Raw genomic sequence first — 26,216 nt, forward strand, 5'->3', positions numbered from 1 at the left:
TGCGTATAGAGGGGGATAAGACTAGAAAAATAAGGGGACTATTTTGGGATAATCTGTCCAAGGGCTATGACATCCTTCTAGCTGAACGAGACTGGCCTCCAGAGTTTGTCAGGGAGTGTCCTCATGGCGAAGAAATAATTATGCCTGCCTTCTCAAATCATATTCCAATTCATAAAAAATATACACTTGCTAGAAAGTGGGCAGTAGCTCAAGCTCCTGCTTTATATAAAAATCATGTAGGATGGGATGAGGACTCTCCTCCCCACAAAATCCAGTTAAAGTCACAACCTACTGCACAGAGGCAGTACCCAATTAAGCAAGAAGCTAAAAAACAGGTAAAAGAGATCCTAGATCAACTTGAATACCAGGGGGTGATTGAAACTTGCACCTCACAAATGAACAATCCTTTGTTTCCTGTCTCCAAACCAGACAACTCATATCGTCTAGTTTTGGATTACAGACACCTTAACTCATGTTGCAAAACATTTGCAGTACAAAACTCGCATAGTGCTGCACTAATGAATAACATAGTGCGCAAAAAATACAAAACAACATTAGACATCTCTGATGGATTCTTTTGTCAAAATATAGCACCAGAGAGCAGATATTTGACTGCGTTCTCGGTAAATGGCTCGCAAAAAAGTTTCTGCCGTTTACCCCAGGGGCACAAGAACAGCCCAGGATTATTCTCAACGAGAGTAACAGAATTACTACAAACATACGATGACGAGGCATTATCATATGTCGACGACATTTACCTAACAGATGATGACTTGGATACTCACTTGAAGAGAGTGAACACCATAATACTTGGGTTCGCAGCAGAGGGTTACAAATTCAACTTTAAAAAATCAATGATTGCCCATCTAACAGTCCTGTTTTTAGAATATGAATTATCAAGTGAAGGCAAAAGCCTGGCTGACAATTTCCTAGAGAAATGTGCTGTACTCCAAGCTCCTAGAACACTAAAAAACTTACAATCAATTCTAGGCTTCCTAAATTTCGGAAGAACATACATTGCAAATTACGCAGAAAGGATCAAACCCCTTTATGATCTAATAAAACCAGATTTTAAAAGAATCAATTGGACTCAAAAACACACAGAAATTTTTAGATCTTTACAAACAGACATGTTAATTAAAACAAAATTAGAAACACGTGACAACACACGCAATCTTGTGATTCGAGTCATCCCAGGAAGATGCGGATTCACATACCTGACCTCTAATGAGGGAGAAAAGGTACCAATTGCATACAAATCACACTTGTACACAGAAGCTGAAAAGAAGTTCAGTATTAAAGACAACATTGTTCATGCAGTTCAAACGGCTATAGCAAGAGAAAAAGACAACGCTGACGGTAGACGTATCAGTCAGAACAGCGGAGTCAGCCTTTGAGGCATTAACAACCCCATGTAATTTACCAACAACAGCGTTGAATCCAGAATGGATACAAAGGGTGAATTAAATTACAACGGACAAAGTAAAATACTACTTTGATCCAGAATTAAAGGAATTAAAATATCTAGAATATGAAATGACATACCCTCTGCCAATCGACATTCTGCCTGTACGACAGTACGCCTGTGTAATACATACAGACGGGCATGCTCAACCCTCAGTTTGGGGAGAGCTGGCTTACAAGGCCACATGCGAAATTGTAAAAGAAGTGTGGCGCGGAGGTAAATTAAGACCTCTACTTACAAAAACACACTCAGTGGAAAATAATTCAGAACAACAAACTGAAATAATAGCGTTAAAAATGGCGCTAGATAATGCCGATCGCGAATTCCCGACACTTATTGTGTGCGATTCGTATTACTGCGTCAAATCATACAATAACGATTTACAGAAATGGATTCAAAACGGTTACAAAGATGACACAGGTGCAACAATAAAGCAAAAAGTGCTTTGGGAACAAGTAGTTCATTTGCAAAAAGAACTACCAAAGACTCACGTGATACATACACTGAGTCATCAACGTGATGGCGTTCACGTTGCAGGGAATTCATTGGCTGAGAAAGCCACAACGGCAGCAACTGAATCGGCTTCCGTAGTCAAGAAAAAGCGTGCAGTAAAATACATTGACGGTGAAACAGTGCTGGCGGTGAAAATGTCATCAAAAGGCGACTGCTCAGCACTACCGATCAACTATCCACTCAATTATACATACATAATCAATGCAAACTCCGTTCCTTTTGCTCGAATCCCTGGAGTGGGGGACAGAGTGATTCCAAACATGGACAGGAGAGGTTTGTTAATAGCAGATGCACATATGGGTGAGGGTCTCAGACACCTCAAACTAAAAGATTCCCTGGAAGAATTACAATCAGTGTGCTGGTGGCCAGGTATGAGCCTGCATCATCACATCTTTGTAAAGAACTGCCCAGACTGCAATAGAGATCGCAGTGGCAAGAGAAACGGTATATTAGCATGGCGTTTCACTCCAGAATTGATCAACAATAAAAATTAATGCGTCCAATTAACATATAAAGACTAGTTTCCACTTGTGATGTAGACCCCAGCACTCGGCTGACGTCTGGACTGTTATAAAAAGATTTGCGAGTCTATAATGGCATATACGCTAGAAGCATGCTACGTTTGGCTGAATGTTTTTTCTTCTTGCCCTAAAGCGTATGAAAAACATGGCCAAATGAGCATAGCATAGCGGGACTCTTCTCACTTCCTACCTGAGGGAACGGGATGGTGTAAAGAAAAAACCAAAGGCATAAAGCAATCTATAACAGCGAAGGTATTAGGTTCGGGAGCTGGGTGGGTCAAACATCTAATAAGTGTCCAACGTAGTCTAAATAACCTGCCAAGAAATTCTCTGAGGGGATTCAGTCCGTACGAATTATTGTTTGGAACTAGAATGATGGTCTTAGATCTTGACAGTCAGACTTCAGTGGTTAAAGAAAAAAGCTTTGATATCAAAGATCGTTTGGCTATTTTACAGGACTTAAACGAAACAAGGAAAGACCTGAGCAACATAAAGTTGAAACAACAGCCAACGACCACTGAAGAAAAACCACCTGTCCCAGCAAGAACTGTCTGGATTCCAAAAGTCGGGGATCTAGTCAGAGAAAAGATCGCGGTAAAGAAGGAATTTGGGCCTTCTTACAGAAAAGCAGTTCCTGTCTTGTCTATCAACGGGACAAGATCAGTAGTACTACCGCCCCTTGCTGGTAAAAAGGAGAACAGAGTTGTATCAATCGACCTGATAAAACCACAATCATGTGGCCGATAACGAACAGTAGGCCGAGTGGACTCCCGATAAGTAGTAGAACACCAAGGTTTGCTACAAACACAGAGGTTCAATCTAAGAGGCTACTCACATTTGAAATGCCAACAGAACAACAAGGACTATGCAACAATGCTATGGAACTTAAACCTCTAAAAACCCAAATAAAAACATTTAGCAGAGACACACCAATCTACAATGAAGTAACAAATGACTATGCTGCTGCAACAAAACACAATAATAAAGCAAACAGCAATCCTGAAACAATAGGAACAATAGACAGAACGGCATCCGGTTACTTCATCAACTTCAATGATTCATCTGAAAACCTGAGTGAATCAAAGGAACAAACATCAACAAAAACCTTTAAAGACAAAGCTAAGGAACTTTTTCAACATCTGAAAGAAACCTATCTGATTTCTCCATGGATTGAATTCTGGGTGGCCTTAGGTGCACTTATCCTCATACTTTGGCTCATCATGGTACTATGTTTGGGACACTTCATTGAGGGAAAATATGCTAAAATGGACACAGCAAGCCAGAAAATCAACTTGGTCCTCAAACCACACACGTCTTCACACGTCGAGAAAAGAGAACTTTCTTCAGTCAACTTTACAGCCAATCCTATACCCGGTGGGGTAGCATGGGACAATACTGATTATGAAATCTATGGTCCGGTTGAAATCCTGAAGTATCCACATCAAATCAAGGTCTCATTGAGTGACTTTGTAAAACCAAGCTCAGTTGCTGATGATTGGGACGTTGAAAGCATTAATAATATGATGTCTGACCTAGTGATGTCTGCTAAATTTACAAAACATGATTATTTGCAGGGTTCGTCTAATTATGATAAAATGTTCTGCTATAATCACTATAGTAATCATTATCTGCATAAATCTGCACAACCTAGAAATGTTTTAAATTATAATCAATGGGAACACTGTGCAACCCCTCCAAAAGGTAGCTCAAGAACTTTTTATGACAAATATTCATATTTTTCAGGGTTCAACACAAGTAATGCAGAAACATTTTATTTCAAATTATCAAATAAGACAGGTACAAAGACCATGCTTACAAACACTAAATTGATATATTCAGACTCATTTTTTGAGCAAATGAGTACATTTGGTTTTGAATACTGGGACAAAAATGTTGAAGTAAAAAGTGTTTGGGGTACAAAGGAATGGCAAGTACAAGGTATAGAATCATTGTTTAGAGCCTGCATGATCCCAGAACAAATTATATTTTTGAATGACACTGTTCAACAAACTACCTGTATTGGCCTAGCAAAAATCAAAGACTTAAACAAACCGTCTATTCCAAAGCCATCAATGAACGGTAATATATCTTTAGATGAGGAGATAGACGTAAACCATATATTAAGCCAAAACAGAACACATCCTGATTGGAAACAGTGGTTGATCTGGCCCACAGATACTAATAACTGTCAAGACAGATTCCTGAACAAAATCCAGGGGTTCAAATTGACAAGGCCAGACCCTAGATATTCCCAAAGACAACACCCAGGGATAATTACCACGTACAGTGTGGGCAAGCTCTGCCTTCAATGGCTACAAACATCCACGCTGGCAGAAATTAAGCAACACCTGACTTTACTTACTGATGGTGCTGACTTGCGTGATTTCATTATGGGACCGCGCAAACAGCGTCAAAAACGCTTCATAGCAGCCTCTGTATATGCAGCTTATAACGAAGCCTGGAAAATAACTCAAATTGAAACGTCAGAGAGAATACGGGAAATTGACCGTATTAATTTGGAAAAATCGCTTTCTGTAGTGGACAATGGGTTAATGACTCTGTCCTCCAGAATATACTCTTTGGACAGCATTGTGTCTTCAGCAATCGACATAATATCGCAAGACTTACTGTTGTTACAACACGGTCAGTCCCAATTGCGTTCTATTGTACAACTTGGCTGGACGTTACAAAATCTGCGTTCAGGCTATGTGCCTTGGCGTTTAATCAACACAACGTCACTATTCAATATCTTTAACCTTACTGATAAACAAATCAGTATGGCACAGAAGGGTGCTGATTATACAATCCTGAGCATTGAGAAACTCGAGAGATTACCATTGACAATGTCAGAACGACCTGTCAGTGAATGGATAATACATGGAATAATTAATATTCCAATATCTACTTTCAGGTTTCAATACTGCCAAAAATATATACAGGCTGGCATGTACGAAAAATTGGGTAAAGGGTACATTAAGTCAACATGGAACTTGCCCTATTCACATGCTTGTGTCAGTAATAAAGGCCGGAAAGTGTTTCTTAGTGGCAATAATTGTGCGATGTCACTAAGCGGTACACTTCTGTGTAATGGTATTAGTTTACACGGAGCCTGTGAAGGGTCCTCAAATAACCTTTCATGTCACCAGCTAGGCACACCTGCGACACAAATAGAACCATTCTTTAGGAGACTATTGAACGGGAGTTACATTATAATTGTAGACCGCAGATGTTGTAGCTTGGTGCCCGGAATACCTTATCTCATAACTACGACGGCGAAGGTCATGTGCTGTGAACGAGTATTGTTCCCCAGCGCAATGCCAGACAGGGAGGCAAGGTTATGGCCGAATTTGAAAATTGCTTCCATTCGAGTTGATACTTTAAGCAGAATGAAAACAGTGCTCCTTCAGACGCCGACCAGGCTCACGTCATCAAAAGAAACGTATGATCTCCAAGTTGCAAGGACAACGGCAGAGATTCATTCATTGTTATCAACTAATTCCCCCATATATTTTGCCGAAATCCTGAACGAAATCTTAAATATTTCTGATACCAGTGGAGTCTCAAATGTATTTAAGACAGTGTTTTCGGGGGCTTTAACACCATTTAAAGCCATTCTGGGTATTTTTCCGGACTTTGTCCATTCCATCTTTGGTGGACTTCCGCTCCTTTTGGGACTAGTGGCAGGAATCCTATTTTTGATCCTGTTTTTTCGCTATGGCAAACCGTGTCACAGACAAAACACCTGCGACAAGGGAAGAAACAATCCTAGCCATTGGATACCGGGACCAGATATCTAAAATCCTTGGACTGTCCCGGCTTAGAGACCTGAACATGACTTGGTTTCTTTCATTTAGACCAATGTGGCAAAGCTGTGTTTTACCTGTATTAAGGTGCTTGCTATGCGGAGAAGAATGCGTGTTGGACACCTGTCTGACGCTACAATCGGATGCGCCAATGGATGCAGAAACTTTGTTGGGTCCGGTCACGGCTCATGCATTGTGCTGTCCCCAGCGGCTACCAATCCTGATGACGGCATTCGTGGAGACTTCACCACTACGATTGAGGGGTAGTGAGGTTCAAGATGAAAGCAGCATCGATCAGGTACGACCTTCTGTCACCTATGCTGATCGAAACATCAATGAAGGCAATCATGCTCATGAATGCATGGTAACATCTTTTTCCGAGTTAATGGAACTTTCACAGGAAGCTGTTGACAGCTTTTTCGAGAGTCTAAATGATATGATGTTCTCACCAGAGCAGAAATAATGGCTTTTGAGCAAGCTAGCACACGGCGTTCCCAACACCCTGAATTTGGCCTTCAACTTTGATAATAAAGTATTGTGAACAATTTTTCTCCAGTTTACGGACAGCGGAACATAATTTTTTCAGCGGCCCCAAAATATGTTGCAATTTTTCGGGACACTTATCTTCTGCTTAAAGTAGAAACTATTCTTAGAGAACTGAAATTCTATTTTAGGAACTTTAGAGACATTAGCTGCCCTCTGGCTTGTTCATATATATTTTATTTTGTGATGAAATGGTCTCGCATTTTTTTCTTCTGTCTTTAGAGCCATTTCATGTGTAATTTTCATATTTTATTAATAATGATGTATGAATATGCGTAATTTATTTAGCATTGTTATACTGCTTGAGTGCATATAATGCATATATATATCTTTTCGTATATTTCATGGTTTCAAAATGCATATGGATGTATTTTGGGGTGGTACGGTATACACGTGCTCTACCAGTATATTTACTATGCCTAGATTTGTAAATATGGACATAGTCTGCGTGGAGTGGGTGTGATGTATTCCTATAGGTTCTGTATCGATCCCCCTATTCCTGACCCTGTTCTGGTTAATAATTAACTAGCAGCCATCCCACGGTACAAAAAAACGTTATCTGATTAAGCCACACCACGGCACAGGAACGTGTTATCTGATTAGGTCATAACGCTTGCCATCTAATTAGGCAAGCACTATTCCTCCAGCCCCTGATAAGGCATACGGAGTTCTCAAAACAAATCAATCCTATGACAACCTGGGAAAATCCCTGCGGCCATTGTTTTGATTTCACCGAGAACTTCAGTAAAGAATGTGCTAACGACCAGTCCGTATGACATCCTTATTGACGTATCTATATCCATCCTTACGTCAATCTCGGCACCTTACAGGTATAAATATTACCGACATTGCCTTAAGCAAACACACGCGGTGGTGACGAGATCGGAGCAGCGAGACTTGCCGAAGAGGCCAGCACAGAGCGGACCCCGCTGGCGCTGCCCCGCCTTCCTGACGCGCTGAGAACGAGACGCTGCTTTTCTCCTGCCGAGAAATCGAGCTCCGGCGCTTCCAAGCAGCCCTCGCAGGCAGCTGGAATATCAAGACCAGAGACGAGAGATACCAGCCCTCAACCATTCTAGATCTCAGGTACAGAACTGAATAACCCCTTGCAGAGAATTCTTGAGTTAGTCACTTGGCAAAACAAACTTAACTTAAACTGCTACTTATCTACTCCCGCCCACGTATTAGGCTTAGGTCAGGTACACTGGGGTAGGCGTGGTTAGAAGCACCAGTTGAGTACGATTAGTCAAATGTATATATGTATGTATCTATTTTATCAGTTTTAAATATCATATGGCTTAGAAACCATATCAATGCTTCTGCAGTATTATTTTATACTCCTGCTTTTATTGTATGCACTTTACTTAACCATAAGTATCGCAATAATATCGATTCATTTCTCTTGTACGAGAAAAGAGACTGATCAATAAATAACATCTTTTATTGAACACGCCCGTCTCTTCCTTTTCTCTACAATCTGGTGAAACTAAGAATGCACTGAACTGACTGAGTAAAATAAGTTGTCTTTTGTTTTCACACGACTCTAGAGATACACTCTTGATTAGGGGAGAGCAAAGTTGTCATGTTCTGCGGTTGTCAGAAACTAAATCCCTTCTTGTCTATCCAGGGAGGTTAAACTCCTCCTTGCCTATTCGAGAAAGTTTCTAGTGAACTCTGAGCTAGCTGGCAAAACCAAGAACTTTAAGTCTAATATCGTCAGTAGAAGACCTAGTTAACCTCTATCCTAGGTCTATACTATTGAAGGTATTATTCCAATGCGCAGAGCCTATTGGGATAATAGGAACTACACTACACCTCTCTTCGACATTACAATGACTGCACTGGCACTCAAACGTTTTGCTTTTCTCTTGAAGTTTTGTCGTCACTTTGGTGCTACCATCCTGACCTAGGGGAGGGTGTCATTTCCTGTGTAGGCCCATTGTTGTTTTCCTTATGTTAGCATGAGCACGTTGCAGGCTGCTCTCTACTTTCCGCACGTTACTATACAACCGTATTTTGCTTTGTGCCATGCTGTACTTTCACACAGAACTTGCTATTGCGTTATGTTTTTTCCTGGGATTTATTCTGAACACCTTTGACAAGGTCAAACAATGGACCTTGTTCTTTTTTGGTCAGGCTCTATCACCTAGACAAAACACATGAATGCAGCTGTTTGGGCACGCACTTTTTGTCATGTAGATATGCACAGACCTGCAAATACACATTTGGAGAGAGATTTTACACAGAAGAGATCGTGAGTACACCGGAGATGTAGAACTTCTATCTGTGAATGCTAAGGTACTGGGTCGGCTGCAAACACCCAGAGATCTTCTGATATATAATCACCTTGCTTCTGTAGAAAGAGAGTGGGTTTAGTTTACCCTGTCTAATACCATGACTGCTCCATTTATGATTTATGGATTACTTACTATGCTGACCGTATCTTCTTACTTATTGTGCCACGTATACTACATACTAGAGCACAATAGTTCAAAGAAATATTTTAAGCTTTTCTCATGTCAGATCTTATTGTGGACAAGTAAGAGTGTGAGAGCGATATGGTGTGTCCAGTCACCGCGATTCTTGAGAGGGTCGAGAGGGTTGTGTACTGGGGTGTTAATTCACTTGTTCCTCTGTGAGGGAGTAGGAGGGCAAGTGACACTATAGCTAGTCTGTCCCAGGCTCATGGTTTCTAAGGTGGTAGGATAACTCAGTCTCAGGTCCAATTGTCCCAAGCAAAGTTCTGTGATTTCACAGAATCCCTGCAACAGTGATCTACATTTGGGAGGAGGAGCTCAAGTGAATGAAGAATCTGGCTTCGGCCACAGCTGTGGTTCCTAGAATGGAAAATAAATATAAAGCCCCCGAGTCTTCTCCTGCATGTTTAATTGGACATCCAAGACCAGAGTCATTTGTTATGCAGGCGGCGCAGCAGCGCCCCAGAAACCCCTCGTCCACTTGTTCAGCTCCTCCTAATAAGGATGGCAGAAGACTGGATAGTATTAGGCAAGTGTTTTGCAGCAAAGGCTGCTACTTCCACCAAAGCGTCAAATGCCTTAGCCATCTTGGGCCGCTATGACCATCGAATGTGGTCACACTTGGCACCTGAGGAAAAGATGGCAGTGGATACACGCATTCTTCAAGAAGGTCCCAGAGCGGCTTCTGAGGTCAGACATAGCTATGGATATATCTTTCATTGCTTTCCAACAAATGGTAGGAGCAATAGTCCTTCCCAGATGGGGCTGGTTGAAGGCTACCTCTTTCAGCCATGAGGTTTAGTAAAAAATAAGAGCTATGCCATTGGATGGCAAAAAACTATTTTGAAAACATGTTGATGACGCTCTTCAGGGGATAAAGGCTGTTACAGAAACAGCACATTCCCTTGGAACACTCCAGAAGCTGCATTCTCAATCTTTTCGTGGAGGACAAAGAATAGGTTAATACCAACAAAGACCCTCTTATCAATCATATTGGTACCAGCCATATCCACAACAAGGCTATCAACCATAATATGCTGGGCAACAACAGGTTCGAGCCTTTAACATGCCTTACATGAAGCAATCGGCTCACCGAAGTCCTCCAACAAGAGGACTATATCAGGACAACGCTAGACGTCAGTGACGTTCCGGTTCTACCAGTCGCCTCGTACCAACACAAGCCTCAAAATGCTCGCTACCTGTATGCCTGTTATCAATTGCTCAATATAAGAAAGGACAAATGGGTGTTTGACATTATTCAGTTAATCAGTATTTGTTATTGTTAGGTGTAGCTAGTCACCTGTGAGGGTCTCAAGGCATTGGGGGAATGGGCGGGAGATTACAGGTCTGACTGGGTGATGCGGTTCATTCCAAGAGCCAGGTGTTGAGAGCCTTCCTGAATTGTTTCAGAGATGGGGATATCCTGAGGTGGAGAGGTATGACGTACCAGGATTTGGCGGCGAGGTAGGAGAAGGATTTTCCTCCGGTCCTGGTTTTATGGAACCGAGGGACGGTGCTAGGACCAGTTGGGCAGAGTGGAGGTGTCTGGTGGATATGTAGAATGAGAGGAGGTGGATGGCTTTGTAGGCATGTGTGACGAGCTTGAAGGTGACTCTTTTGTTGACTGGGAGCCAGTGGAGTTCTCGTAGGTGTTTGGAGATGTGGTTGCAGTGGGGGATGTTGACAACCAGCTTTGTTGCGGCGTTCTGAAGTTTCCGGAGGAGTTTCTGGGTGTCGCCTGCGTAGTCAAGTCTGCTACTGATGAGTGCGTGGGTGACCGTCTCCCTGACCTCAGTGGGGGTCCATCTGAATGTCTTCTGAAGCGGGTGAAGAGTGTGGAAGCATGCTGAGATGACTGCGTTGATCTGGTGCTTCATGGTGAGCAAAGAGTCCAGTATGATGTTCAGCTAAGGTTTCGTGCATGGTCCGTGGGGGAAGGGGTTTCTAGCTAGGCGGGCCACCAGGAGTCTTCCCAAGTGGAGGTGTTGGGTCTTAGAATGAGGACTTAGGTATTGTCAAAGTTGAGCTTGAGGCAGCTGTCTCTCATCCAGGTGGCTACTCCTTCACCCGTTGTGAAAGTTGTTTCTGGCGATAGTGGACTCGTTGGTGAGGGAGATTCATCAAGGTCACACCTTAGAATTTGTCCAAAAGCCTACCGGTCTCCCATTTGTCACAAGAAAACATCAACATCTAACTCTATTGAAGCCGGAAATTTCAGTTCTTCTCTTAAAGGGAGCAATAGAAGAAGTTCCTCAGCAACACTGTGGAAAGGGCTTCTACTCCAACTTTTTCCTAAAAAAAGAATTAGTGTGGCAAATTGAGACAGATCATGGACCTCAGACGCTTGAACAAGTATATCAAGAAACATCCCTTCCGGATGCTGTTGTTGCAAGAGATTCTGTTGATGAACAACAAAGGAGACTTTGACATATCTCTATCTTGGATGCCTATTTTCACATCACTATCCACATCAACGGTTCCTACGGTTCAGAGGTGGCTGGGTGCAACTATCAGTTCAAAATACTGCCTTTTGGCCTCCGATGGGGGCCCAGCATGCTCATGAAGTGCATGGCACCAGTGGCCGCCTTCTTAAGGCAGCAGGGGCATCAGGTTTATCCCTACCTGGATGACTGGCTAGTCAAGGGGTCCACATAGCACTTCACAAAAAACGCTTAATGGGCTTGTCGTTAGCTCCATCATCCCAAGTCAATTGGTGTTCTTGAGGCTGTTCTGGACACCAACATAGCGAAAGCTTACCCTACCACAGAATGCATTCACAAGATCTTGCATTTAGCAGCTCGAATAAAAAAAAGAAAGTCTGTTTCAGAAAGAATGTACAAATCCATGCTGGGGATGCTATCCTCGTGCATTCCATTGATTCCAAACTAATATTTGAACACCTGGATGTCCAGTGGATCCAGGCTCACGGCTCGTTCGAGGATATCGTTGTCGCCCCAACAATGAAAGAAACCCTGTCATGGTGGGAAACGCAACTAAATATAAAAGCTAATGCCGACCCTAGTGAGTCCTCCAACTACAGGCCTATCTCCCTTCTTCCAGCGCATTGCCAACGTGCTCGAAAAACTTGCACAGCAACAACTGGCAGTTTTTTTTAGAAACACACTGTGCCTTTCATGACTCTCAGCATGGTTTTAGACCAGGGTATAGCACTGAGTCAGCACTAATCGAGATGGCCGATGCCGTACGCTGGAGGTTGGACGAGGGATCAAGAGCGGTGTTGGTGTTGCTCGACTTGTCGGCAGCATTCGACACCGTCTCCCACCCCCTCCTCCTTGACCGCCTCCAATCTAAAGGTATCCAGGGTACGGCCTTAAAATGGATTACATCCTTTCTGTCCAACCGGACACAGGCAGTATTCACTCCCCCCTACATCTCGGACAGTCGTCCGCTTCGGTGGGGAGTTCCCCAGGGCTCCTCACTGAGTCACCTCCTATTTAATGTTTATTTTTCACCCCTTGCTGAAATCATCGCTCAAACTGGAATCAAGGCCACTTCCTATGCAGATGATATTCAACTTCTATTTTCGTTCAATAGCACCACAGAATCCACCTTTGAACCATTAAAAAATTGCCTACGCTCCATTGCCCAGTGGATGGACAATAATTTCCTCCGTCTTAACGCGGGGAAAACTGAGGTACTATTCTTTCACCAGCCTTCCACATTGGATCCCAATATCTGGTGGCCTCTTGACTTGTGTCCCCGCTCTGCCGGAAAAACTTCAAGTTTGTGCTTCTGCCCTCTGGAACAAGCTACCAATCTCCATCCGGATGATTCAGGAAGAACTCCCCTTTCGGAAAGCCTTAAAAACTTTCCTGTTCTGCTAACTCTCTTTCAAACAATCATCTAACTCAGCTTAAGATCGCACAGCAGCGCCGGGACACCCCGTTGGGGTATCTGCGCACTTTATAAAATACAATAAATAAATAAATATCTCCAGGTCTCAACTTCAATGCCCAATGCCCCAGTTACATTTTGACTACGGACGCTTCCCTTCATGGATGTGGGCGCATATTCAGGAGATAGAAATTAATGAACAATGGACTGCCCAAGAGACAAAGGCATATAAACCTTCTGGAATTGAGGGTGGTATTTCTAGGATTGCATGCATTCATCCCCCGGATTTGCGGTTCTCCTCTTTTGACCAAAACAGACACCACTACCATTATGTTTTACATGGCCAAGATAGGATGGAAAAAATCACAAATACAATCATCTGAGGCTCAGGAGTTCTGGCAGTGGTTGCTGAAGTACAACATCTCACTTCAAGTGGAACCTGTCCCAGGCATACACAACACTTGGGCAGATTCTCTAAGCAGGTCCAACAGCCGTTACCACAAATGGGAATTAAATCAGGGTACAGCTGGCCTGAGTCTTCAAAAGATGTTGTAACCCAAAACTGGACCTTTTCACAACACTGAACAACAAGAAATGCGAAACGTTTGCCAGCAGATTCCCTCAGAATGGGTCCTGGGGGAATGTTCTACAACTATGATGGACAAATGTTTGCTCATGCATTTCCACCGCTCCCTCATCCCACGATTACTACGCAAAATGAAGTCCGAGCCATGCCACCTGATTCAAATAACTCCGGCATGGCCAACACAATTTTGGTTACCATATCTTTTGGTGGTCTGTGCCCCGCACATTCGCTTCCCACCGATTCACAATCTGATATCCATGAACGAAGGACATACAGTACACCCGCACATAAAGTCTTTCGGTTTATTCACTTGGCACCTCATGACCAGGCATGCCTAAATATTCCGCGAGAATGCAGATCCGTTCTACAACATTCAAGAGCTTTTACCACAAACAAAACGTATGTTGTAAAACGGAAGAGACCCTGTCACTGGTGCATCGACAACAATCTGCATCCTTTTCAATCTTCACCAGATCAGTTATTAACATATTTGCCTCAATTGGCAAGTTCAGGATTGGCGCCCTCGTCTATTAGTATGTACTTGGCTGCAATTTCTAGATCTCGAAGAAAGCCTGGAGCAATAACGCTTTGGTCCTCTCGAGTAGTAAAGGAATTCACAAAAGGCATTTTCAGGGTGTTTCTACCGGTAAGGAGTCTAGAAGTTTCCTGGCAGTTGAAAACAGTCTTCGCTCAGCTCATGAGGTCACCTTGTAAGCCTATACATAAGGCGGACATCAAATATGTATCCTGGATGGCAACGCTCTTGCTGGCCCTGACACCGGCCAGAAAGTTAAGCAAGATTCAAGCATTCAGTCTCTAAATCATTTCTTCAGTTTAAACAGGATAAAGTACTGTTGAGGATAAATCTAAATTAATACTTTAAGTTCCAAATTCACTCCGCCCGAACCTGTGGAGAGAACTCTTCCCTCACTAGATGTAAGACACTAGTTGAGGTTCTAATCAATAAGACAAAACCCTTTCGTAAATCTGATCAGCTGCTCATATCTTTTGCACCTCCTTGAACGGGCTACACTCTAACAAGGAACAGTATATCCCGCTAGATATCTTCTGCTATTACTTTTTGGCACAAAAAAACTGGAAGACCACTGTCCTCGAAAGTGACTGCGCACTCAACACGAAATTTGGCTACTTTCCCAGCCTTATTCGTTGGAGTATCACTTTCAGACTTTTGTAGAGCAGCGACCTGGTCGAATGCCCATACTTATACCAGACACTACTGTTTGGATTCAGTATGGAAAGGAGATTTGGTGGTTGGGCAAGAAGTGTTATGACTGCTGTTTCAGTAAGGCACACCTTATTTACTAATGTCATATATATATATATATATATATTCACTGAAAAAAACCATAGGTTTCAGCCACCTTATAGTTAGAAATTAGCATTTAAAAAACCTTGCAAATTCACTGAAACAAAACAGGTTTCACACGTTATAGTTAGCTGAAAAATTCTCCTACAAAACCATTGAAATTCCCCCGTTATAGTTAGTTCAGCTAACTATAACTCGCGCGCCCGCAATGCACTGTTGATGGCGTCACATATTACATCACTCATGACATGGTCAGTGACATCACTCATGACATCACTGATGCCATCTCAAATGACATCACTGATGACATCCAGTGAATGTGTGTTTTTCGGAAAATTAAATATGTTTTATATATGTACATCTCAAGGTCGATGGAAGAATAAATGGGTATATAAGTGTCTAAAGGGATGATTTTTTTTGTAAAATTGATTGTTTAACGGACTGATTAGGGGTATCTTAGTGAATTCAAGTATTACCGAGTAATTTTTAAATATTTAGATATCTGTATCAGTGTCTCACTTTGTGTATAGGTGGCTGCATGGGATGGTGAGTAGCTACATGAGTGTCTATATGGGTTATTCGTTGTTTTTTAAACTATCAGTATGAATGTTTGTAGGGTTCGGTGGGGAATATTACTTAGCGCATAGATGCATGAATGAGTAACTCAGTGTTTGTATGTGTTTTGAAGACAGCATGTGTGCATGACTGTATGGGTGGATGAGTGTGTGTATGGGTGTGTTAGTGAGTGAATGACTGTCTCAATATTATCTTTATAAGTAAGTAAATATGTTTTAAACTACTATATGTGAGTATTAGTACCCGCTTGCTGCGCGGTCAGCAAGCGGGTGCAGTTTCACAAGAGCTGAGTTTGTGTTTGCTCTGACATGTCCTGAGCTGTCAAAGTTCCCACCAAGTCAGATAAAACATTTATGTCCAAGGGGTGGGCACACTCGGACATAGCAGGAGCTGGCCCTGGGGGGTTTTCCCCCATTTTATAAAATTTGGCCCCGGGGATACACGGATCCCCCCTCCCCAATGAAGTGTTATTTAGCCCTAGAGAAGTGGTCCCTGGGGGGGTTTGTGTGGTCCCCCGTCCATTATTCTTTCTATAGCCCCCTGGAGGTGTTGGTCCCCGATGCTCAATGGGCCTTAGGAGGGGTGGCCGTTGCCCCCCCCCCCTCCCCTCCTCCATTTAAAACAAAAATGGACCCATGACCTGCCCACCTGGCGGAATATATTCAAAGCAAGTGCTCGAGTCAAATAAGGAATCTCATGTAGCAGTATCTATTAGAAGGATCAATACCTTTGGTAAATGTATTTTGATGGATACTCTGTGCCCAATACTCCAAGGTGTTTTTAGCCATAAACATGTTTACGCCTGAAAATGTTTCCCTTTGCGCCTACAAGTAATTCGCAAAAGTATCCCTGAATGGCTTATATGGTTTGACTAAAGTGGATTTCTGGAGTGCAGTTGTGGAGAAATAAACAGAATAAAATCCCATGCATGGGGTGGGAAATGGTTGTGGTTTCATTTGTAAATTGAAAGTAGACATTTTCCATCTTGGAAATGGTTAGAAAGTTACTCCAGCTCTCTTCCTGGATAGGAAAGGGAAAGGATTACCCCAAGATTTCTACTGGGTGTGGGGGAAGGGCTTTCTCCACGCAATAATTGTACGCTGGGTGAAATTCACACAGAACAAATAAGGCAGCCTTAAAAAAGTTGCAAAATAAGTGCATTAGTATGCCTACTTACCTGTGTCTGATGTGAGTTTATATATTCTGGTACAATTGTTTTATAAGTTAGAAAAATGTGTATGCCCCCCCTCCACCCGTACTTTTACATTTTTTCTTTGGGAATTGGGCTCTATCTTCCTTCCTATTACTTAATTGCCCTTTCTCTTCCCTCCTCTGAGGATCAGAATAGGAGTGTATTTATGGTCTGGCTTGACAGTTCTGCTGTCAGCAGGCAATTGTGTGACCAACACTGAAGAGGGGATTTGGCGCCATCTACATGTTGGGAGCCAGGTACATGTTTTATCTGAAAGAAACGAACAAGTTACTTACCTTCGGTAACAATCTATCTGTAAGAAACAGTAGTTAGTATTAGATTCCTTACCTTAGAATATCCCCAGGCGTCAGTCTGGATCCGGAAACTTTTGCGTAGCAGTACCCCTGCGCGTCGGTAGGCGTCGTCTGCAGGCGTCCCCTGCGGCTCCGCGTCGTCGGCGTCGTGCGCCGTGATGACGTCGCTGGAGTATATAGACGCCGCCTCCGCGCGCTGACGTCAGTTCTTCTTTTTTCCGCGCCAGTTAGCGCAGATCCGAAGAGCAGTACTCCGGTCTTTTGACCAAGTTTTTTGTTGAAATCTACTTTTAGGTGCCGGTAGGATGCCCGGGTTTAAGGGTTGCGACGACTGCGACCGCCTGATGTCGGTCACCGACCACCATCGACTCTGCCTCCGGTGTCTGGGCCCGGACCACGACGTGGAGTCCTGCGTCGACTGCCGGGCCTTAACGAGTAAGGCTAGGCGGGAGCGGTCCCGCAAGCTACTCGAGCTCCGGGTGTCGGCCCCGCGTCGAGAGCGGTCCCGGTCCGGTCGGAGGTCGAGGGAGCGGTCGAGAGAACGATCGGATCGCGGAGCCGCCATGAGCGCTCCGGGAGTCGCCACCATTCCTCCGGTTCCTCAGGTAAGCGTAAGAAGTCGGGGCGTCGTCATCGTACCCCCGACTCCCGCGTGATGCGGCCGGGGGTTCGGGTGGCCCCGCGTGGGTCGCCGTCTGCCCCATACCGCCCTGGGGAAGGCGCGTCGCGCGAGGAGATTGAGGAGTTCCTCATGGCTATGAGGGCGATCTCTCCTCCGGCGGGGCCTACGGCGCCTGCGGGCCCGTCGGTCCCGTCTGGGGGCCCGAGCGGCTCGGGTGCACCTGCCCCGTCGCCGCCGGGTGCTCCGGCCCCGACGCCGCCGGCAGCTCCGGCCCCGGCGCCGCTGGGCCCTTCAGGGTCGTCGCCGACTGGTCAACCGGCCTCTCCGGCGCCGATTCCATCGGGGCAACCCGTGGTGCCGCCCCCGCGTGGCGCCGTGACTCCGCCGTCGGTTCCGGCCGGCGTCGGGGCTCCGGCGCCGCGCGGCGCCACCCCCATTCCCTCTCTGACTCCTGACGCGGAGTCGGACCGGCGTCGTTCGACGCCGAGTCCGGCGCCGTTGGGGCCCCTTGGCTCCGAGGAGCCAGTCTATCTCGTTGACTCGAGCTATGGCGATGAGGACGATTATGGAGAGGGTTGGGAGGGGTCTGAGGACCCTTTGTCACGTGCATGCCAGTATGACGTGGAATGGGTGGGTGACTTAGGTGAGGCCAGTGGTCTGGACGAGTCGCCTAACCCTGGGTTTGTCTCGCCTCCCACGGTGGCGTCGGAGGCTGGGGCTGCCTATTCAGTGGTACTGATGAGGGCTGCCAAGGCCTTGAACCTTGAGCTCCCCGTCGCTAAGGTGAAGCCTAACATCCTCACCGAAGTATTTAAACCGCAGTCATGCCCACAGGAGCCTCTGCTGCCGTTTAATGACGCCCTGACGGATGTCCTTTTGGGCACCTGGTCCAGGCCCGCTTCCGGTTCACCTGTTGACCGAAACGTTGCCAGGCGTCACCGTCCGTGTTCGGACGACCCTGCCTTCCTCTCCACCCATCCCTCCCCGGAGAGTCTGGTGATCCAGGCCTCCACTTCCCAGTCCGCATTGCCGACGGCACCGCCCGATTGGGAATCTAAGCGATATGACCAATTTGGCAAGAAGGTCTTCTCGTCTTTGAGTGCAGGACTGCGGTCTTGCAATACCGCATGCCTCTTGGGCCGCTACACCCACTCTCTGTGGGATACGGTCGCAGAGTGCCTGCCGCAATGCCCGCAGGAGGTACGGGACAAGCTCGGCCAGGCTTTGGTTGAAGGCCGAGACGCGGCGAGGTACTCCATACGGTGTGGTCTTGACACGACCGACTCGCTGGGACGGGCTATGTCCACGACGGTGGCGATTCGTCGCCATGCTTGGCTGAGATCCGCCAACTTCTCGCCGGATGTCCAGAATGCCCTCATGGACATGCCTTTCGATGGCAGTCGCCTGTTCGGTGACAAAGCGGACAACACGCTTGAGCGCTTCAAGGACTCCAGGGTCACGGCCAAGTCCTTGGGTCTTTCGACCCAGCGCCAGCAGACTGGTTCGTTTCGCTCCTTTCGTGGCCACGGAAGGGGCGGTCCCACACGTGCTGCCAGCCACGCACCGCAGAACGCTCCTCAGCGCGGTGGCGGCCGTGGATTCCGCTGGGGTGGCGGTAGGGGACAGCGGCGAGGTCAGTCCACACCTCCCCCCGCAGCAGCCTCCAAATCTTCCTAGTCCGAGCTTTCGGGCCCATGTGACGCCAGTGGGTGGCAGGGTTCGCCTTCACCACTCCCGCTGGCGCACGATTACGTCGGACAGGTGGGTGCTGCAGCTCGTCCGAAGGGGCTACTCCCTCCCCTTCGAGTCCACTCCTCCAGCCATGCCACCGCAGAACCACCGTGTGTCGGGGGACCACTTGACACTTCTGCAGGAGGAAGTTACGGCCCTCTTGGCCAAGGGGGCCATCGAGCGCGTTCCTGGGCCAGAAGTAGGGTGTGGTTGCTACTCCCACTACTTTCTGGTACCCAAGAAGGACAAAGGGGGCCTACGTCCTATCTTGGACCTACGGAACGTCAACGGCTTCCTCCGGAAGGAGAAGTTCAAGATGTTGACTTTGGCTCAGGTCTTGGCTGCTCTAGACCCACAGACTGGATGGTAGCGTTGGACTTGCAGGATGCGTATTTTCACATCCCCGTCCTGCCGGCCCACCGGCGTTACCTGCGGTTCACGGTAGGCCACGAGCACTTTCAGTTTATCGTGCTCCCATTCGGCCTTACCAGCGCCCCACGGGTGTTCACGAAAGTGATGGCGGTGGTCGCAGCTCATCTGCGCCGGTTAGGGGTTTCAGTCTTCCCCTACCTCGACGACTGGTTGTTGAAGGCGGGCTCGCCCCAGACAGTCGTCCACCACCTTCAGATGACGGCAGACCTCCTGCACGAGCTGGGGTTTTCCATCAATGTGCCGAAATCACACCTGTGTCCCTCTCAAAAGCTCCTTTTCATCGGAGCGGTTCTCGACTCGGCGCAGTTTCGGGTTTATCCTCCGGAACGGCGGGTCCGGGATATTCAGGCTCTGATTCCCATCTTTCAGCCGTTGTCCCGGGTTTCGGTCAGGTTGACGCTGCGGCTTCTGGGGCTGATGGCCTCCTGCATCCTTCTGGTGCATCACGCCAGGTGGCGGATGCGGGCTCTGCAGTGGGACCTGAAGTTTCAGTGGGCCCAGCATCAGGGCAACCTGTCCGACCATGTCCTGATCTCGGAGGGCACTGCGAGACAGTTGCAGTGGTGGATTACGGACGGCGATTGGGTCAGGGGCAGATCCCTCTCCCTTCCCCAACCGGAGCACGTAGTTGTGACGGACGCGTCCCTCCAGGGCTGGGGAGGCCACTTGGGAGAGGCGGAGATCAGAGGCATCTGGTCTCCGGCGGAGTCCCGGCTCCATATCAACATGTTGGAGCTGCGGGCGATTCGCCTAGCACTGAAGGCATTCCTCCCCTTTGTCAACGGGAGTGTAGTGCAGGTGTTCACGGACAACACCACCGCCATGTGGTACTGCAACAAACAGGGCGGTGTGGGGTCGTGGACCCTTTGCCAGGAGGCTCTGCGCCTCTGGCAATGGCTGGAACGTCAGGGCGTGACTCTGACGGTTCAACACCTGGCGGGTTCTCTGAACGCCAGGGCGGACGAACTCAGCCGTCGGTGCTCGGTGGATCACGAATGGCGTCTGAACTCGGACGTGGCGAACGGCCTCTTTCAGCAATGGGGAGAGCCTTGGTTAGATCTATTCGCCACAGAAGAGAACGCGCAATGTCATCAGTTCTGCGCGTTGGAGTTTCCAAGACGGCACTCGCTCGACGACGCCTTTCGGCGCGAGTGGAGTTGCGGTCTGTTGTACGCCTTTCCGCCTATACCACTTCTGCCCAGAGTGCTGAAGAAGATCAGGCGCGACCGGGCCCAAGTTATCCTTGTGGCTCCGGACTGGGCTCGAAGATACTGGTATCCCGAGCTATCCGCCTGCCCCTTCAGGAGGACCTTCTGTCGCAGCAGCAGGGGACGGTCCTCCACCCGAACCTGTCCAGCCTCCACCTCCATGCGTGGAGATTGAGCGGCGACAGTTGAGGCCATTCGACTTGCCTCCTGAAGTCTGTGATGTGATTCTGGCAGCCAGGCGTCCCTCCACAAAGTCGGTATACGCCTGCCGGTGGAAATGATTTGTGGCATGGTGCACAGCAAAGGCTGTGGATCCCCTTTCTGCCCCTCTTTCCGAGGTTCTCCTCTTCCTTTTTTCTCTTGCCCAGCAGGGCTCTGCTCTGGGCACTATCAAGGGCTACCTTTCTGCCCTTTCCGCCTTCTTAAGGCTACCTGATCAGCCATCTTTATTCAAGTCCCCTATTGTACTGAGATTCTTGAAAGGCATCACGCACATGTATCCACCTGTTCCGTTCGTGATGCCTCAGTGGGACTTGAACCTGGTTCTGACATTCTTGATGTGTGCTCCCTTTGAGCCGCTTCATTCCTGTCCTCTCCGTCTTCTCACTTTAAAGACGGCCTTCCTGGTTGCCATCACCTCTGCCAGGAGAGTGAGTGAGCTCCAGGCTCTTTCTGTTAAACCTCCTTTCTTGTCCGTCCATCCTGACAAGGTGGTTCTTAGGACTAGGCGTTCTTTCCTGCCCAAAGTAGTTTCTGCTTTTCACATCGGGCAGTCCATCACCTTACCCTCCTTCTTCCCGCCTCCGCATCCTTCAAAGGATGAAGAGCGGCTCCATCGTCTGGACCCAAAACGTGCGCTTTCATTTTATATGGATCGCACACGCCAGTTCCGGGTGGATGACCAACTGTTTGTTGGCTACGTGGGTGAGAAGAAGGGAAGGGCGGTACAGAAACGAACCATCTCTCGGTGGGTCGTCCTGTGCATCAAAGCATGCTACTCTTTGGCTCGGAAGGAGCCTCCTGTTGGGCTGAGGGCCCATTCCACTCGGGCCACGGCGGCTACTACTACCCTGGGCCGGGGAGTCCCTTTGCAGGACATTTGCCAGGCGGCTACATGGGCCTCGCTGCACACCTTTGCGAGGCATTACTGCCTGGACAGTCAAGTCCGGAGGGACAGCTTCTTTGGCCGTTCGGTCCTCCAGGATTTTCTGGTGTAGGGTTGTATTGGTTCGCAGACCCACCACCGGGGTTGGTATTGCTGGGGTATCTATTCTAAGGTAAGGAATCTAATACTAACCTGTTTCTTTCAGATGAACAAGTTACTTACCTTCGGTAACGATATATCTGTAAGAAACAGTAGTTAGTATTAGATTCCTTACCGCCCCACCCGTCCTCCCCGTTCTGCGAACTGATACCTAGGGTTAAGGACATCCCTTTCAGGGCCCTAGTTTCATATGGCACCAGTGTTAGTTCTCACATGGCTCTGCGTGTTCTGGCGTGGAAAAGCTGTGTGCAAAGAACTGACGTCAGCGCGCGGAGGCGGCGTCATCACGGCGCACAACGCCGATGACGCGGAGCCGCAGGGGACGCCTGCAGACGACGCCTACCGACGCGCAGGGGTACTGCTACGCAAAAGTTTCCGGATCCAGACTGACGCCTGGGGATATTCTACGGTAAGGAATCTAATACTAACTACTGTTTCTTACAGATATATCGTTACCGAAGGTAAGTAACTTGTTCGATAGGGTCAGAAGTTGTGCTTCCACAAAAAAAGAGCTTGCCCTCCATGCAGCTGCCATCATTTTGTTTATTTATCCAGCTGGCTGAGCTTGGATTTAGAGGGGCACACACACAACATTGTTGTAGTAGTATTAAAGTGTGTTAGATAACTAGATAATTTAAGGTGTTTGTCTTTCTCTGGCAGCACCATGGATGGGAGCAGGGCAGTAATTCCCCTACATGGATTTTTCTATTTGCGGTTATGCACTGTAGTAATGTGTGAATGTGTTTACTAGTGCAGTAGCTTCATATAACATTAGTTATTGGGCGACATTTATTTTCACTGCCATTACATGAATATGATATGAAGGCGAACAATGCCGAAAAGGTGTTCCTTCGTTTGTTTTGTTATATTGTTTATTTAATTGGACATTTTCTCAATTACACCATTTCAACCTATGCAGAGTCAAGGTACTTTTGGTAACACTGTTATATTCTGAAATCCATAAATGGTCATTTATGTTGCTGTAACAACAATTTACATTACATTTTCTGCAGACGAACTATACACTTCATGAACGATTTTCAACCCTGAAGACCAGAAGACCGTTTACGACCATGACAACCCATGGGCGAACAGTTACTCTTGTATAAGGATAAAGTTCATAATAAACTAAATTATAAACATATATATCTAATTGTACATTTTTTGTTTGCATTCTAGAAAATATCACAGTTTAATTTGCAGTGTAGCTGCTCTGATTGAAATCTGTATACATTAATGGTTTGAGTGAAATATGATTTATTTTTCGAAGTTCAGTTGTAAGGAACGTTTATAATGTGAAGAAAAGTTATAGCCTATGTGTGTTTTTTGAATTTCTTGAACAGAATTACATTATTTTAGAAATCCAACAGATAGCCAAACAGTGATGGGTACCTCAGATGTGCCTTTCTGGGTACCAGCATGTAAACACATTGATTTAAATACTGAGAAATGGCGATACTGAAGCTCTAATTTTAAATAAAAACAAGTTATATTTGGTTGAATTATTTTTCCAAATATTGTGTTGTACAAAATCATAAAACAGATTCTCAGTTGTGAACTGGTTAACAATAAACTTACAGGACAAAGAAGGATTGAATTATGACTAACACAGACATATACAGTCATAATTTTGTTAGTGATAAACACCGTATTTTACAATAGTGTTAATACACATAGCCGAATAAACGTTGCATTTGCAAGATCGTTTCCCACTGTTTTTAGTGTTGCTCTGGTGTTTCCTTTCTTATTTAAAAATGTTTTTGTCATGGATCAGAGCAGCAGTGTCAGTCAGTCAGTCACTTAGCTTTATTCGATTTTTGAATAAAAAAATCATAAAAGCATACAAATAAAAAGAACAATTTTAAAATATAAACAGAGGAACATAAATACAATAATATATCTACAGGTTTAAAAAAGAACGTGAGCCCAGCCTGTTAAAGCATTTCCTTAGTTATAATGCACTATACCTAAAATTAGCATTTATCGTCTGAGTTAATACGTGGGCTATTCCCTCTTTACTGGGGTCTTCAGAAATTACAATTTTTATACTATAGATCAAATCTATTGGGGACAGGAGAGCTTCTACCAGTAAAAGCACGAGGTCCCCTTCCCATCAGATATTTGTATACTGCCTTTGATCTTGGTAGGGGGATATGTAGGGTACTTGGATAAAAATCGTGCAAGTCCCAGATGGAAATAGGACCATCTCCTTCCAGGGGCTGTGAGGTACGTAGATGGGGGACAATGTTCCGATTTCTAAATTTAACTAAAAGTAAGTCCCCAGGGATATCTTTAGGTAGTGACCCTAACCAACCCACCCTTATAACGCTCAGGATTCCACCATCTTGATTGGGTGACAAGGGTCTGTTTTTGTTTAGCCAAAATATGACCTTATTTAATAGGTCCTGATGTCTTTCGGGTTTCCCATAAGTAGGTGCAGGTATTCCTGAGAGAACAAGCACGAAGGGGGCTGCTTCCGGAGGTAAATGTATACATGCTACGCGATTTCGCTCCGCTCTGGCAGCAGGGTAATTAGTTGACACAGATTTGGGGGCAGTTTTGATAACAGTTGGTGGTTTTAAGTTTAAGGTTTGGGTTACAGCTGGAATAGATTTGGGGACGATTTTGATAATAGTTGGTGGGTTTACGTTTGGGGTTTGACTTACAGCTGGGACAGTTTTCCTGGTATTAATTGGCATAGGGACTTCGGGTACGGTGAAGAAATTGGGACAATTGGACGTTTTTATGTAGGGTGAAGAATTAACTTTAAGGATTCTCTCTATGCTTGTCAGCCTATCCCCCAGGATATTAATTTTTTCTACCAAAGGAGCTATTGTAATTCTTAACATTCGCTCAAACTGAAGCAGTAGTGGCAACTGGGACGATGATACTTGGTCATCCAATCTTTCAGCGTCCCCCTTACCCTTAAATAAGACAGAGTTAATTTCGGGCGATAAGGGACCAACACATAGATTTTGTACATTAGGATGATTTCCATAGTCATTAACCCTGACATGCTTCTTTTCCACACTTGGCCTCCGGGGTGATACAGTAGCTTGGATGTTGACCCCCTTAGATGATAGCGATGGTTCAGGCAGTCTGTCAACGGGGGTATCGATGCTGGAGCATTTTGCAGGGGAAGGGGTTACTATTGGAAGGAATTTCGTGCCACACAAAGCATTGAGTTCCTCCCAGTAAGACAAGATTAGCGGGCTATCCGTGGTTAATGGGAGAGATTGGAGGGGTTGAGTAGTATCTGGGGATTGGCGAGAATCGTCAGTGACAACTTCAGTTAGAGTGGGCGGTCTCATCCTACTCGGGATTAACTTTTCCATCCCCGGGCCCCACTGTGGGATAAATTTATTGTAAGCTCCCTTTGCGTGACAGGAATGCCATAATTTGATCAAACATAAACACCTAATCTGGGAGATAGAGTATTCAAGAAAAGTCACGGAGTAGAGTAGATCACAGATCACAGTACCTTCTCTTATCAAGATTTCAAGGGAGGTGGCCCGTCCCGTCCTCCTCAGGCCTCAGAGGGCCCGCCCTTTGCCCGGGCTTAGCCCCGGGCGCGACTCGCGGGGCGAGAAGCGTTCCTCTCTTTTCTGGCGCCTCCGGGCGCAGAGGTGGCGTCAGGGACGCGACTCAGCCGCCGGGGCACCTGGGAGGTGTAGTGTTTGAACCCCCGGTGGCTGCAGGCGAAGTTGCGGTGTAGGCGCGACAGCCGTTCCCCTCACGGCGTCTCCCTCGCGCTGGTGGGGCAAGAAGAAGCAGCAGCCGTTCCCCT

The 26,216-nt window shown here is 46.2% G+C and overlaps 1 protein-coding gene across 5 annotated transcripts in view; it reads left to right on the plus strand.

Moving 5' to 3' along the window:
* LOC144827727 (UAP56-interacting factor-like) overlaps window positions 1-23,931 on the plus strand; it is a 523,921-nt gene extending 499,990 nt beyond the window's left edge. For all 5 annotated transcript variants that reach the window (XM_078685931.1, XM_078685929.1, XM_078685932.1 and 2 more), the window contains one exon: window positions 23,443-23,931. In XM_078685931.1, the coding sequence (XP_078542057.1) occupies window positions 23,443-23,538 (96 nt within the window). In that variant the 3' untranslated portion in view covers window positions 23,539-23,931. The remainder of the gene's footprint in view (window positions 1-23,442) is intronic.
* Window positions 23,932-26,216: the final 2,285 nt, after the last annotated feature.

The sequence above is a fragment of the Lissotriton helveticus genome, chromosome 4_1, assembly GCF_964261635.1.
Source record: "Lissotriton helveticus chromosome 4_1, aLisHel1.1, whole genome shotgun sequence".
NCBI lineage: Eukaryota > Metazoa > Chordata > Amphibia > Caudata > Salamandridae > Lissotriton > Lissotriton helveticus.